Source organism: Zingiber officinale, chromosome 1A (genome assembly GCF_018446385.1).
Source record: "Zingiber officinale cultivar Zhangliang chromosome 1A, Zo_v1.1, whole genome shotgun sequence".
NCBI lineage: Eukaryota > Viridiplantae > Streptophyta > Magnoliopsida > Zingiberales > Zingiberaceae > Zingiber > Zingiber officinale.
Genome location: NC_055987.1, coordinates 4,618,991 through 4,634,391, shown reverse-complemented (window position 1 = coordinate 4,634,391; position 15,401 = coordinate 4,618,991). Strand labels below are relative to the sequence as shown.

At 34.9% G+C, this 15,401-nt stretch overlaps 1 protein-coding gene across 1 annotated transcript; it reads left to right on the top strand.

Moving 5' to 3' along the window:
- Nucleotides 1-1,057: 1,057 nt before the first annotated feature.
- On the top strand, nt 1,058-14,503 carry LOC122016049 (probable AMP deaminase). The gene is made up of 20 exons (XM_042573200.1): nt 1,058-1,620; nt 3,913-4,094; nt 5,859-6,066; nt 6,510-6,688; nt 6,791-6,842; nt 6,940-7,067; nt 7,170-7,349; nt 7,466-7,533; nt 7,613-7,755; nt 8,337-8,398; nt 9,379-9,492; nt 10,220-10,360; nt 12,622-12,774; nt 12,907-12,960; nt 13,031-13,141; nt 13,253-13,426; nt 13,512-13,592; nt 13,686-13,784; nt 13,853-13,949; nt 14,044-14,503. The coding sequence occupies exons 1-19, from the start codon at nt 1,203-1,205 to the stop codon at nt 13,919-13,921; spliced, it is 2,616 nt and encodes an 871-aa protein (XP_042429134.1). The 5' UTR covers nt 1,058-1,202; the 3' UTR covers nt 13,922-13,949; nt 14,044-14,503.
- Nucleotides 14,504-15,401: the final 898 nt, after the last annotated feature.

Here is a 15,401-nt window from a genome sequence, read left to right as displayed (position 1 = left end):
ATTTTTTTTTTTTAAATTTTTTTTGTTAAATTGTCTTTATTTATTGTTTTTAAAAGACAAAAGTGAAAAGAAGATCCTTATTGTTCTAAAAAACATCCAATCGACACCTCATTTTAATTTTTTATATTTTTTTTATCAAAATAATATCTCGCAATCCATGTGTAATTATCTAACCACCCTCAATTTCTATTTTTCTCTTTCACACAAATCCTAAATTAGTTGGACACATTATAATAGTTACAAAATCAAGTTATTTTTTAGGTTATAGAACTACTATTTCATAGTTGATATAATCCATATTTAAAATTTAAATATTCATATTATAACAATTATAATTTTAATATTTTTTTTAATTGACGATATCTAATATTTAGCTCATAGAGGGTGATCAATTTAACCCAACAAAAATTTTCCATCGATCATCGAAAAAAATAGAAAGCACTCATAAAGATTCATCCGTACTACTAATGTTGGTAGACCTGCTTCTCAATAGAAAAAAATATATTATATAATAGATTCCAATCTTATATTTTTTGATTATCCGTTGGAATATGAGTATCTAATCATTATATTATTTACCTAATGGGACCATAGCTATGATTTAGTAATTAGTTATGAATTACTTAATCTGTTGAACATATTCATATTTTAATAATTACAATTTCATAATTATTATCATATGAATTTAATTTACACATTTAATATTCATATTATAGTAACTATAAAATTATAATTGTTCTAATATATATAAATTTTATAGTTGTTATAACATGCTCCTTAATTCAAAATTTAGACAAAATATAGAGGAGATATAATAATGAAAATTTGATTTTTGTCTTTTAAACCATAGCTATAAATATATTTTTAAAAATATTTTGACGTTTATCACTTTCATAAAATTTAATAATAAACTTATTATGCTTGTGATAATATTTAATAATGAAGAATGATAATAATTTTCAAGGAAGTGGGCATCCTTTACTTCCTACTTTTCTTATCCAGCACTGGCCGACCCAAAAACTCACCCGAATGTTCTACCTCTATTTATGCATCGCCTCTTCGAATGCCCCTTCTCTTCTCCCAAACCCGCCGCCGAGCCGATAGGCGACAGGTCGCTTCTCAGTTCTCCCATTTCGTGTCTTGGAAGGTTCTGGAGAGAAACCCTAACCTGAGGCGAGGAAAACCAATCGGAGGCGCGCCGGATGGACGCCTACGCTCTCCACCTCGCTGTGGCGGCGCTCGTCGGCGCCTCCGTCGTCGCCGTCTCCGCCTACTACATGCACCGCAAAACCCTAAGCCAGGTCCTCGACTTCGCCCGCGCCGTCGAGAGGGAGCGTGACCGTCGCCGCGATGCCGCCCTCGAAGACGAGGGCGACGAGACCAGGAGGTGGAGGCGTGGCCAGTACGGCCCTCGACGCAAGAGCCCCGGTTACTACCGACGCGTCGGAGGGTCGGTGTCGTTGCCGGACGTAATGGCGGCGGCGGAGACGGACGGGGAGGAGGAGGAGGAGGCTCTGGAGGGCCAGGTGCCGGTGACGAATGGGCCGTTCTTGGTGGAGGAGGATCAAAAGGGATATCCGATTCCCGAAGGGTTGCCTCGTCTGCAAACCGTTCCGGAAGGTACTTATGGATCACCATTTTCTATTTTCTCTCCGTATTGACGGGGTTTATCCTTCGATGCTTTTAGGGAACTGTGGTTCGTGTACTCGACAATACCTTCTAGGCATAGTTATCTCTTCTTGGATCAAGAAATTCTAGTTAAAAGCTACGTAAATAAGGTTGTAATTGATCGCAGTTTTGTAACGATACCAAATTTATTCAACTGACGACGTTTGGAACGTGTCCTAATCAAGAAGCGTACTTTAGTGAAAGAAACTTATAATTGACTTTTGGAACATAGCTTATCCAATAACCTTTTCTTTTTTTGTTGGGACTTTCATTAGCGAGCAAGTTACGTGCAGTCGTTTTGAAATGTTCCTGCTTGCATTTGGTTGCGTGCATCTTACACATTAGTTGATTCTACTGTTATTAGCCAATATTGATGGGTTTTTTTTACATCCACTAGAGAGAACTGTCACATGGCTCCATTTCTTACATCCATTATTTTTCTTGCGATGGTGTTTGGTGTTTTATACACAATCCGCAGACTCTTCTTGCCCGACCTGTGTAATTACTACCCGCTTGGAGGATCTAGTATCATCGTCACACTTGTATGATTTTCCCATTAGACCTATTGCAATTGAACACTCATCTGAAGGGCTAATTAGCATGTTAAATGTTTTTTATTGCATCCATATGGTGTTATAAGGGTGACTTTGTTAGGAATGAGGTATGGGAATGGAACCTTTTTGAAGCAAGCAACCCCCATTTGGAGGAAAAATTCCTACTTTATATGCCATAGCTGGGGATTGAACCGCGAGTGTCTGGGTGACAACCTAGATGTCCTACCATGACATTATAGCCCCAAGGACGAGAATGGAACCTTCTTGTTTTGGTACTTGGTTGAGAGAGAGAAAAAATGTATTCAATCTTTCTTTTTTTAAAAAAGAAAATTATTAGCATATGGAATATGTCGGATCAACCAGCTAGATCATATGAATATTTTAGGTTCTTTTTAGGCTATTGTTTCCTCTATTCTTCTTTCCTATTATATGACAGTATGCTTATGATGGAAAATTAGTGTACTGTGATTTTTTTCCTATACTATTTACCCATTGGAAAAATCTCATGTGAATCTCTTATGACGTTTTCTCTAAAGGCTCCTTTTGGAGTCAAGGTGCTTGTCGAGGGTTCGTTATGCAATCTTGGTATTCTTCTCTTTGTTGCTGAGTATTGTAAGGATGCCTTATTTTAGATGCAAGACCTTGTTGTGTGGTACTTAGAGCGAGAGATTACAAGTTCTCTTGTGGTTATGTATGATTTCATTTGATTCATATTTCGGATCAAACTTTGCCACTTTCACCAAACAATTATTTATTTATATTGTTGTCAATAAAGGGAAGCTTTGGCGCAACGATAAAGTTGCTGCCATGCGACCTTATGGTCACGGATTAGAATCGCGGAAACAACCTCTTGCAATGCATGGTAAGACTGCATACAATAGACCCAATGTGGTCCAATTCTTTTCCAAGACCCCATATTGGCAAGAGCTTGTCAATCACTTTTCCTCTCTCACAGTGTAAAGCTGTTTATGTTGATATAATTCTAGTCGTTGATGGATCTTTCATTTCTTTGACACTCTAGGTATATCTTTCTAGATGATACTCTGTTCTTTCAATGATAATTCAGGTATTAGTAGGACGAATTGAGCATGTCCCTTAAGCTAGCTAACTGTTGAGTTGAGTACACTGGAAAAATGGACAAGTTTACTGGATCTAAGATAATTGTTATTATGATTGTCATTAAGATAATATATGGTACAACCACTGGAGCTTGTATATTCCAACTCTATCCGCGAAGGGCAAACTGTTATAAGTTAGGTGCTCTACCATGATCTGTCACGGCTTTAATCTCTCCATATTTTGGCTGGCAAATTGAGAAACTTATACTGCTTATATTAGGGCACACACCATGGCAGTGAGTGTGAAAATAGTTATGATTCGTACTGAGCCAGAAGACTTGAAGTTATCTTTGATAACTGAAGATTCTAGAATTTCCAACTTTAATAAGGATAGTTTGACTCAACAATGCAAGATCCCTCTTTTTTTTTGCCTTAATAATCATGAATAATTTATTGATGGAAACCTTTTGTTTTGGCCTCAAATGTTTTTTTTGCTTTATGCAGACAGAGTAATGATTATATTAGTAAAAGATCTCTCTTTGGTTTCCTTACAGAAATATTTTTTCTTATGACCTATACTTTTTGTGGTGTAAGCAAAGGATTTATCAATTTAATCAGCTTTAATGTGTTAGGTAATAAGCAATCTGCTCATGCTGTCCCAAATAAAAGAGGGGGACATGTTATCAGACCAGCTTCTCCTAAATCTTCTGTTCATAGCGCTTTTGGTAGTCAAGATGGTTCAGAGGAAGATGATAATATGGGAAATGATGCAAAACTTGATGATGCCTATTTACACACAAATGGACATTTCATAGTAAGTGCACCTTGTATCTTCATTGTCTTTTTGTTTGTTTTTATTCTTCCCCTTATAAGTTTAGTCAACATTATGTTAATGCACAATTTGATACTTTGATTTTCAGAGTGGAAGAGATCATCTATTAACCAAAGTGTTTATGAATGTAGATGAGTAGATCTAATACTTCTTTACCTTAAGGATGGCTAAGGGTTGTCAAGCTATATGTTTGCCTACCACTCGAGGATTAGTAAAGCATATACTTACCGTTGTTATGTAATGTTATGCTTGTTATCTAGACTGATGTTAGTGTGCCTCTAGGCTTGTCCAGGTAACATGAACCATTGCATTGTTTTATCCACTTGATTGCACCATCATATTCTCTTCAGCAACAATTTTGGCATTTGATGCAGTGTCTAGTTTTATGGGGGTATGAATATGAATACCCCAAGGGACCTTCTAGTTTGTGATTTTACTTCATACTCATAACCTTATGCTCTTAGTGCAGGCAGGTATCTGTAGGTATGCTTGTTGTACCTTCTGGAGTTCTGCTGCAACAGTAAACTCACTTGATCTAAGCATATTCTTCTGTTCCTCCAATACAAAATCATCTAATCTTTATAAACCTAGAAGTAAAATTCAATTATCTTACTTCCAAAAGTTCACCATAATGCATACTTTTTCACTGCCCTATGCAAGAATTCAATGGTCGCTGATGGTCTATCATATTTTGCAGTCTTTGGTACTTGTAGGTACTTCTTATGCTTAGTTGATATATAAGTAGCACAACTATAGGGAAATTTTATTTTATTTTCTTGTACTTTAAATCTGATTGCAGATTCTGCTACAGCTACTTATTGTTTGTCTTGCTTAACTGCATATCATTGTGGCACTGTAACCTTTAGATACAAAAGTAATTTTGAAATTGTTTCTTGGAACATTAAAGGACTGGTTAGCTGTTTGCAGATAAGTCATCTATTTGCAGGCATTAGGTTGCTTGCAAATGACCTGTGACAGGTTCATTTGCATTTAGGCCTTAAAAGTTTCAAATGCATCTATGACTTGAAGCTAATTTACAACTGCCATTTCCTGCATTCAGTTAACATGAACATTACACTAATATATAATAGAGATAGGCTATCCTAAAGATATAATATAAAAATTAATTGTACATCTGAAATGAATTTCTAAAAAATTGTTATTAGCATGATTTCATGTTTTCTTCCAAAAAATGTTGAATTTAGAAACAATTATTAATTTATCATTTTATTTTGTTTTAGAGTTGCAACATCAGTTCATATTTTCCACTATTAAATAAATAATAATAAAAAGAAATAAAATTCTGTAAATTTTCCTTTTCTTGTTAATATAAATTATTAAAATATTTTATGCTTTATTTTTCTAAAATAAGTATTCTATCATAGATTCATAATGTTATCAGTTCTATAAAATAATTAAAAATGTCAAATATTATATTTTCATGTAACCTGACATCCTTACGGCACATTTCTTTTGCAGTCGTTGCATTTACTTGCAATCACTTATTGCAGGCATATGTAACTATGGACAATCAAATTTAGCACAAGTAAATGAATGTAATGTTCTTGTCCATGTTTTAGTCCTTTATACATTTGTGCTTGCCTACAATTGCCAATTGCAGGCATAAGAAGTAATTCCAGAAAATCAATTGCTTCACAAGCAGTATGCTATTGCCTTTTTTTTTGGATTTATTATAATGCTAGACCTATGGACTGACTTCTCATTGTGTTGATTTTTTGTGTGAAGGACGATAACAGCAAAGGCTTATTTCAAGCTTTGCCTAATCATATTGTTGGAAATGCTGATCCAAAATCAATAACTGCATCTAGCATGATTCGATCTCATAGTGTGTCCGGTAATCTGCACGGTGTACAACCTGACCCTGTAGCAGCAGATATTCTTAGAAGAGAGCCTGAACAAGAAACTTTTGTAAGACTAAAAATTACTCCAACAGGTATGCTATATTCCATTAGATTGTGAAATATTATGCATGTTTTCTTTTGTTTTAGGCTCTCAACAGTCTATTCTTCTTAATCAACCATGTTACACTTTTTTACACCTCTAGATGTGATATATTGTCAACCTTTTTTAGTTCTTTCTATTTCTGTTTCACAATAGTGGAAGCACAATGTTCTTAAAAAAATAGTCTGCGTTGCTGGCATAAAAAATATTATTGAATTCCTCATGACTCTAATTTATATTAATTTGACTCTTTCTATTTGAAAAATTATCATGGTTGTGGAACCTAATAATGATTTAAGTACTGTTGATTAGAACTCAAATTATCTGCCCATTGTGGGGTGCTTAAATATATTAAAATTTTCTATAATATGAAACATTTTTTCATTGTCTAAAACACCCACAGAATCTTCTAATCTGTGTTTTTTCTGTTTGTAGAGAGATCATCTCCTGATGAAGAAGATGTCTATATAATTCTCCAGAAATGTCTTGCACTGCGAGAGAGTTATGTCTTCAGAGAGGAAGTTGCTCCTTGGGAGAAAGAAGTCATAACGGACCCTAGTACACCAAAGCCTAACCTTAACCCCTTTGCCTATGTGTTCGAACAGAAGACAGATGTAAGTTTTGCCTGTCTGTCAACATATGCTTCTCATTTTTTCTAAGTGAATATCTATCTCTCTTCAGCAAATGTTGTTTATAATAATATTGTTTTGTCTCAGCACGTGTTCCATATGGTGGACGGAGTTGCTCATGTTTATGCTAATAAAGATTGTAAGAATTATCGCTGAAGCTCAACTCTAAGATTTATTGCTACCCAATGCTTTTAGTTTCATTTGGGCTGATGATTTACTTAAAATTTTTTACTCAGTAAAAGAAAGGCTTTTCCCAGTTGCTGACGCTACAACCTTTTTTACGGACTTGCACTATATCCTCCGAGTTCTTGCAGTTGGAAATATCAGAACATTATGCCATCAGCGTCTAGATCTTCTTGAACAGGTACCACAGCCTTATTGAGATCTACCTGAAAAGGTTTTTTTAATTGCCCAATATCAAATGTACTTTCTTGCTGTCTATTTTAATGGAATGACTTCTTTCCAGAAATTTAATCTTCATTTGATGCTCAACGCGGATAGAGAATTTCTTGCTCAGAAAAGTGCTCCTCATCGTGATTTTTACAATGTCAGGAAGGTTGACACTCATGTTCATCACTCAGCATGTATGAACCAGAAACATCTGTTGAGATTCATTAAATCAAAGCTGAGAAAGGAACCTGATGAGGTTTGTAGGTTGTCATTTGCATTCAGGGACTTGACTTTGAGACAAGGGAACTATTTTTAATCATAAACTTTGCATACTATAGTGGATGAAATTCCTCATCCCTTGGTTTGTTGCAGGTTGTGATATTCAGAGACGGGACCTATATGACACTGAAAGAGGTTTTTGAGAGTTTGGACTTGACTGGGTACTCTAACCACAATGTTCTTCGGTTTCCTGTATTTATTCTGTAGGAAAATTTATTGAATTTTTTCTTTTTGAGACAGGTCTGATCTTAATGTTGATCTCTTAGATGTCCATGCAGACAAGAGCACCTTTCATCGGTTTGATAAGTTCAACCTTAAATACAATCCTTGTGGCCAGAGTAGGCTACGGGAAATTTTTCTGAAGCAAGATAATCTCATACAAGGTATTTATTCTATCCCTTTGACATTCCAATGTAGAAAATTTGAATTATGGTTTTCATCCTATTGTATATATTTCCATTCCATTGTTTTACAGCATGCTTTTTTATTCCACAGTGGTTATTCCTAGTTGTGGGGATTCTTTATTATCTCCATCTGATCTCCATTTCATCGCTGGCTTTTGATTGACATTTGAAATTGCTGAAAACATTAAATGTATTGCAGGAAAGTAACAATCTTCTGACAAACCATTTCTTATAAAGCAAGTACAATACTTTTTCTGTGGCTGTGTATGAATGAGTTAACAGTTCATAGAATAGTTCCATAGTGCAGTTCTTTTGCTCATGCTTGTGTGCTTTGTTCTGTTAATGTTGGTAGTATTTCATGGAATAAGTTTCTTCCTCTCTTTTGCATAGTTTTTTTGTTTCTTGTCCTGTTAGACCATCACCTTGTACCTTAATTATGTATATATAAACAAATTGTTTCACTATATATGATATTTTATGAAGTAGCATGTGGTGCATCTCACTTTCAGAGCAATGCAATATTTGCGGGACTTGAGCTTGTATTCTTAATTCTTCTATAGGTCGTTTTATGGCTGAGCTTACAAAGCAAGTGTTTTCTGATCTCGCCGTCAGTAAATACCAGGTAATTTCCTTTTTCTTTCATCACTCTTTCATGTTTTCATTTATTTTCTAGTCTGATTTACAAAAGATGCAATATACATGGTAATATAATATTTTGCACAGTGGAGTTGCCATTTCTCATTTGATAGAATTATTATGTAAGCACTCTTGCAAATATACAGGAAGTTCAATGTATGTGAAGTAAGATACATTATTTTGCGGTTTCATTATTGTAGTCATACATTCATTAGACTGTAAGGATTTGAGTAATTCTATGTTAAACCTCAAGGGAGTTGCCACAATCGTGGGCATGACATGACCACCCACGATGGCCACAAGCCAATTTTCTTTGGTGCTTGTTGGGTCAAACATCCATTTCGAGTAGAACAACGAATAATTTTTTTTGATTAATTGGGTCAAACATCCATTTCGAGAAGAAAAACAAATAATTTTTTGTTTAATTATTTCTTTTAAAAAAACGTGGAACAACTTGCATAGTTAACTAAAAAAGTTTTACACTGCTAGCAATAATCAAAAGGATATACGGAAATGTCGTGTTTCACGAGAAGTGAGCAGAATAAGAAAAAGGAGTGGTTAAAACACCCAAAACTTGATCTTTGGTCAACTGAACTGGTTCACGACTGGTTCAACCATACATTTAATTCAATTCTGGTCCAAGCTCCGTTTGAGTCTAAAGTGAAATTAAATCAAATCACACCTGATAATACTCTAGAACATCCCATCTAACCTCAAAATAACCTCAGTAAAATCTCTTGATTGACTTTTAATTAATCTGGTTCAATTGTAAGATCTCTAATTTAATTCCCATAAATTCTAATTATCCCTAAATTACGTCTATTTAAATCTTAAGTAAATTTCAGAATATAACATCCGAGGGTTTGCCTGGATTATATTTATTTGGAGAACTTATATTAGCTATTGTTTCTCATTGGTAATTGATATTGTATTGTTTCCTATAATTTATCCACATTGTTTTATCAGATGGCGGAATATAGAATATCCATATATGGAAGGAAGCAAAGCGAGTGGGACCAGCTTGCAAGTTGGATAGTTAATAATGAACTATACAGTAAAAATGTTGTTTGGTTGATTCAGGTATATTCTTCAGCAATGTGTCCGGAGCTTTAATTTTTTGGTTATCTATTCAACTGATATTTTACCCTTCTATCAATCAGGTGGTATTGAATTTATTTTCTCTTTTTGTTTGCAGTTTTCCTTTAACCATTGTGTGATTAACTGGTATAATGCCATATGTGAATCTGATTCTGAATTCCTACATAATTTGACGCTTACCTTATCTTGGCCTTGTACAAATTAATTACATTTAATTATTTAGTTGCTTCTCTCTATTTATGTTAGATCATCCCTGATCTTTAAATTGCATCTGAGGATCATATAAATAAACTCATTTTCTTTTAATACATTATCCAGTTTTGTAGCTTATGATATAATATGATCATAAGTTTAGATGTGGCTTGATTTGTGCTCCCACATTTAACTTCAACTTTCATGCTTATGATTTTGATCTCTTATATATTTCATCTATATTTTTGAGCACTGCTGTTGCATTATTAATTACTTGCAAGGTCTAGTTTCCCTTGCTTCTAAAATATCATTTGGGATCCATTTTTTTACTTAGTAATTGGTATACTTATTGTTCAGAACATTAAATGATCTGTGACATTCATATTGATGTGATCAGTCTTCCTGGTTTTTTGTTCTTATGCTTGTGATGTTTAAATTATTATGATATTTAAATTCATATATAATGTGATTGATTTTACTTGAAGGATATTTGACAACTATACTTTATCCTTTGCAGATTCCAAGGTTATACAATATTTACAAGGAAATGGGTATAGTAAACTCATTTCAAACGCTTCTTGACAATATCTTCCTTCCCCTTTTTGAGGTCACAGTAGACCCTGATTCACACCCACAGTTGCATGTTTTTTTGAAACAGGTATTTGCTTGTTTGTTGCATGCATCTTGTTAACTTTGCATTTGACTGTGTTTTAAGTTTGACATTGCCCTTGTACTATGTCAGAAAGTATTGTAATTGGAAATATTATCAATTTGATTTTTGCTACGTGTCACTCTATGATATACATACATTCCTATAGTGTCATGCCTCAAGTCCACCCTTTTCCTTAGCAGGGAACTTGAGACAGCTAATATGAGTTAATTCAATAAGAAGAAAAAAAAAATCATCAGTTGCATGCTTAGTCAACACTATAAGAAGATCAATAACTAAATATATCTACAGAATACTAAGACATACGAGTAAAACAAGATAGAATTCAAGAAGCCAAACTTCATAATTCCTAGGAAGAGAATCTCCAAAATCAAATAACAAATATATCTTATTATCCCCTGATTCATCCTAGCACAGCACCTCGAAAAGATGTAGAGGTAACGACGAGAGAGCATCAAATTGAAAAAGTTGATTGAGAATACTATGTAATAAAAGAGTGACAAAGTAGGTTATTACATGCAATATAATCACAATTATATCACCATATGTTTATAATTATTTTTCATTTATCTTTGCGCATGATTGGCACCTTCTAGGTATTTCACTTGTTTATATGTCCAAGTGTGGAACCTATGGGTTTTACCTTACTCTTCAATACTATGGAGAGGTAAACTGTGCATGCTTAAACATAGTATGATTGTTGTAGCACTAACTGTTCAAAAATATACAATTTCTGTATGTGCTGCCAAAATAATACTAACTTATCTGCTAATGAGCCGTCTATAGGTGTATATAACAACAGTTCATGTTATGTGCCTTATGGTTCAACTCAATTATAGCTTCATGCTACCTCCAAAAGTTTAACTGAGAATGTTAACATGTTCAAACTTCATTATCATAGGAAGCAGTAACACAGTTAAGCACTTAATATATGCTATATTAACTAGTAAGCATTAATTTTGTTATATTTTTGTTACAACTATCGGTAATAGACAACAAATATCCACAAAGGAGGATAAGCGTGGGAAGTCAATAAGTTTTAGAAGCAACAAAAGGAGTTAGAGATTAAAAGATAATACAGGCTTACCTCCCGGATTGTTGTTTTCCGATTTCAACAGCCTAAACCAATCTTTATGGCTTTGCATTCAGCTTAATGGGGATTGGGGAGGACTATGATGGTAAAGATAATAAAATCTCTCGTTAACACTAGCTTAATTTCAAACTCAGTTTCAGTAGGTGGGTTGATAAGCCAAACCTAGGTTTGATATTCTCTCATTCAGACACAACTTGGCGCTGTTATAATTAAAAGATGGACAGTAGTACCTCCTGACCTAAACAATGAAGAAGCTGTGGTTTGCACAATTTCCCAAAAGCACCCTCCAACACTACCAATTGATTAGACATTCTTTTGTCTCAAATTCCTTTTGTCTCCTGTTACCAACACTCTACCACGCAGCCCACAATGGTAGTTCATCATAATCGCAGAAGTGAGCCTACAGTGGGAGATAAGGATCTCACCAGGAAGATATGCAATCCTGGAAAAGCTTATAAAGATGGTTCACCCTTGACACTTGAACTTGTTGCCACAAGTTAGGGAAAGAAGGGGGTTTTAGAACAACTTGGTGTATAGAATAAGAGGGATAACTGTAGTTCTTACTGACAGAAACTCACCAACACACTGAAACTCACTGTCGTGTTCTTGTTACCTGCAAGTACAAAGGTTGCTGCAGAGCAGAATCATAGCCGTTAGTCGGTGCTGGAGTGATGAGAGGACAAGGAAGAGAAGAAAAACTCAAGAGAATAATGTTTAGTAGAACCTCACCATTAGGATCATTCAACTTTTAGTTTGTTACGAAGTTCGTCCTCCATAAACTTAACTAGTATGAGATGTAAACTACCCAGTTAAATCTACCCATATTGTGTTAGCCATCTAGATCTGTTGAAAGTGTAAGAATCATGGTTTGAATGCAAGTGTTGATACCTTGACTGAACCTGATTTGTTTTGGTGCAGCTCAGACCAAGCTTATTATGTAAGGCAGTATATTTATTTACCATCCATCACTTGAACCAGCTTAGATAATGGTATCCAAATTTTGTTGTTTGCCTAGATTTGCTGATCTACACTTGTTGACTACCTCTTGGGAGCCCTTTCAGATTCTGATATTCCATTTTTCTTCTGTCAATTAATTGTGGATGTATCTACTGGTAGCTTCTGCTCATTTCTGAACCATCCATACTTTGTTTATCAGGTTGTTGGTCTAGATTTGGTGGATGATGAAAGCAAACCAGAAAGACGCCCAACAAAGCATATGCCAACTCCAGAACAATGGACAAATGTTTTTAACCCTGCATTCTCATATTATGCATACTATTGCTATGCTAATTTGTATACTCTGAACAAGGTGCTTGTTCTATACTCATACTCTTTTATGCTCAGATGATAGTCCATTTCTGGCTGTGTCTATTATTCAGGTCTGTATTCTGCCATTTTTAACTTTGGTTTAATGCATTTTTTATTGTCATTCTAATTCCAGCTCCGTGAGTCCAAGGGCCTGACAACAATCAAATTTCGCCCTCATTCAGGAGAGGTATCACTTAATCTGACTTGACATTCATTTCTTTATTAATCATGTGATAGCTGATGTCTGTTATCCACAGGCTGGTGACATTGATCACCTTGCTGCGACATTTCTTTGTGCTAATAATATAGCTCATGGAATCAAACTAAGAAAGTCCCCTGTCCTTCAGTATTTGTATTATCTTGCTCAGGTAATTGAAGCCGTGGCAGCTCCATTTTTTTAATTAGAAGTATTGATATGATCTATTTTCTCTCATTCTGTACCATATTACTTGTGCTGAGTTTTGCTTCTTTGCTACCAGATAGGTTTGGCGATGTCTCCTCTCAGCAACAACTCACTATTTCTGGATTATCATCGGAACCCGTTTCCAATGTTCTTTCGCAGAGGTCTAAATGTTTCTCTTTCAACAGATGATCCTCTGCAAATTCATCTAACAAAAGAACCTCTGGTGGAAGAGTACAGTATTGCAGCCTCGGTAATCTATCTAAATGATTTCTTCACGGTGCTGGAGTAAAAAACTATAAACCCTTAACGCCTCCTAATTAGGTACTCCTTCACAGGTGTGGAAACTTAGTTCGTGTGATTTATGTGAAATTGCCAGGAATTCAGTTTGCCAGTCGGGTTTTTCACATGCTCTTAAGGTAAGCTTTTGATGTTCAATGCACCCATACGAATGTGAAATAGTTTTATGGTTGGGTGATTCCATTTGTAATCCTTTGATTAATCTGCTATAGTCGCATTGGATTGGGAAACATTATTACAAGCGAGGACCTGATTGCAATGACATCCATAGAACCAATGTACCTCATATCCGACTTGAATTTCGTGACATGGTATATTTCTTAACTTAAATTTCCCACCTTGCTTCATTGAATAATATGGTCAAACAATTTTGTTGCAGATATGGAGAGAAGAGATGCGACTAGTTTATTTAGGAAAGCCTATTATACCAAAAGAAATGGAGAAGTGAGGCTTTCTTCCTGCCTTTTTGTTATAGGGTGAGTTGTTTTACTTAATCTGGAGAACAATATTTGAAATAGTTTTAGACAGGCCCTATTTTATATTCTAACTACTCTTTACATTGTTCTTCAGTTGATCATATCGTATTTTCGTGCCGATCATCGATCATCGGGTTCAAAGTTTAGCTATCGAGCCTTGCGCTAAGGTTCGACCAATATCCATCCAAGACCAATTAAACGTTTGCATTATGCATAAGCTGGAAAGCAGAAAAACAGTGTGATTAGCTGACGCCTTACGCGTCATCTACCCTCGACTCGAGGTAACGAGACCCAGCCATTTAAGGCCAGGGGCGTCGCTCTTAGTTTCAGGTTATTCAAATTGATAAATAAGTAAACTAAAACTCTTCATTTGATTTAGTTGTAGATGCGAAAGCATTTACACAATGTATATGGCGGTGACTTGTGTACTCAGACATTAATCAGCTGAGCTATGTTCATTTGCTAGGAAACAAAAAAATAATACCCTTCGCCTTGAGTTGGTGAATGGTTGATCAATCAGGTGCTAATCAATTATATTAAGAGAATTATAAGCTGATCTAGGAGCCATGATGTCATGTTCTATTTAGTTGAGATCATCCAAAAAAAATTATGCAACTTTTCCGGGTTTTCGTTCAAACTTTCAAGCTCAATTTTTGTATGATTTTTTTCCTCTTCACTTTTCCATCGAAGTTGAAAGTTTTGATTGATTTAGATCGACAGTGGTTGTCCAGTGTGGGAAAATATTTTTGCGTTTTTGTGCGACATTACTAGTGAAGATTGCTCGTCACGTGCTATGTTTCTTCTTTCACGATAGACCTACTTCGTTCCTCTCACTGATTAAGCAAATAGTTATTCCTCATTGTTATCGAAGTCTGAACTTTCGATTGTAGATCAATCATGGCGATCTAACGCATGCCATGTAGTGAAGATTTGCTAGTGGCCGTTGGTATATCTCACTGCTTGCACAGTAGATTTTCCATTTCGTTTCCTCGTCACAATCACCAAAGATATTTTTTGGGTCCTAAGGAAACCGGTAATCGGCCGTTATTTCAATCGCTACGTCTCAAGATTACGGTGATTAGAGTTCCTAGTAAACGTTCCTGGTTTCTCAGTTGCAAGTGAACAAAATCCAGCATCGGCCTCAAATGTTTATTTTCATAGTTCTCCCATCATGATCCAGGCTTCACAGTTCAGTTCGTCGGCTAAACTTTTTTTTTTTAAAAAAAATAGATTTTGATTTTAAAATATTTAATTTATCTAATAATTAGATAGATTAAAATATTTTACAATTAAAATTAAATATGATTTTTTGCTACCTCTGTTTATTTTGTAATTTGGATTTTGGAGCAGGAGGAGAGGAGTGTAAAATTCAATTTTATTTTATATATATATATATATATATTAAATTTGTATAATTAAAATTAAAATAAGATGTGAACTCATGAATACATA

Bases quoted from the DNA above. Each gene is read 5' to 3' on its own strand.
- LOC122016049 (XM_042573200.1), top strand. From the start codon at position 1,203: ATGGACGCCTACGCTCTCCACCTCGCTGTGGCGGCGCTCGTCGGCGCC. The intron at 7,068-7,169 runs GTACCACAGCCT...ACTTCTTTCCAG, and splicing joins GTCTAGATCTTCTTGAACAG to AAATTTAATCTTCATTTGAT. The intron at 12,961-13,030 runs GTATCACTTAAT...TGTTATCCACAG, and splicing joins TTCGCCCTCATTCAGGAGAG to GCTGGTGACATTGATCACCT.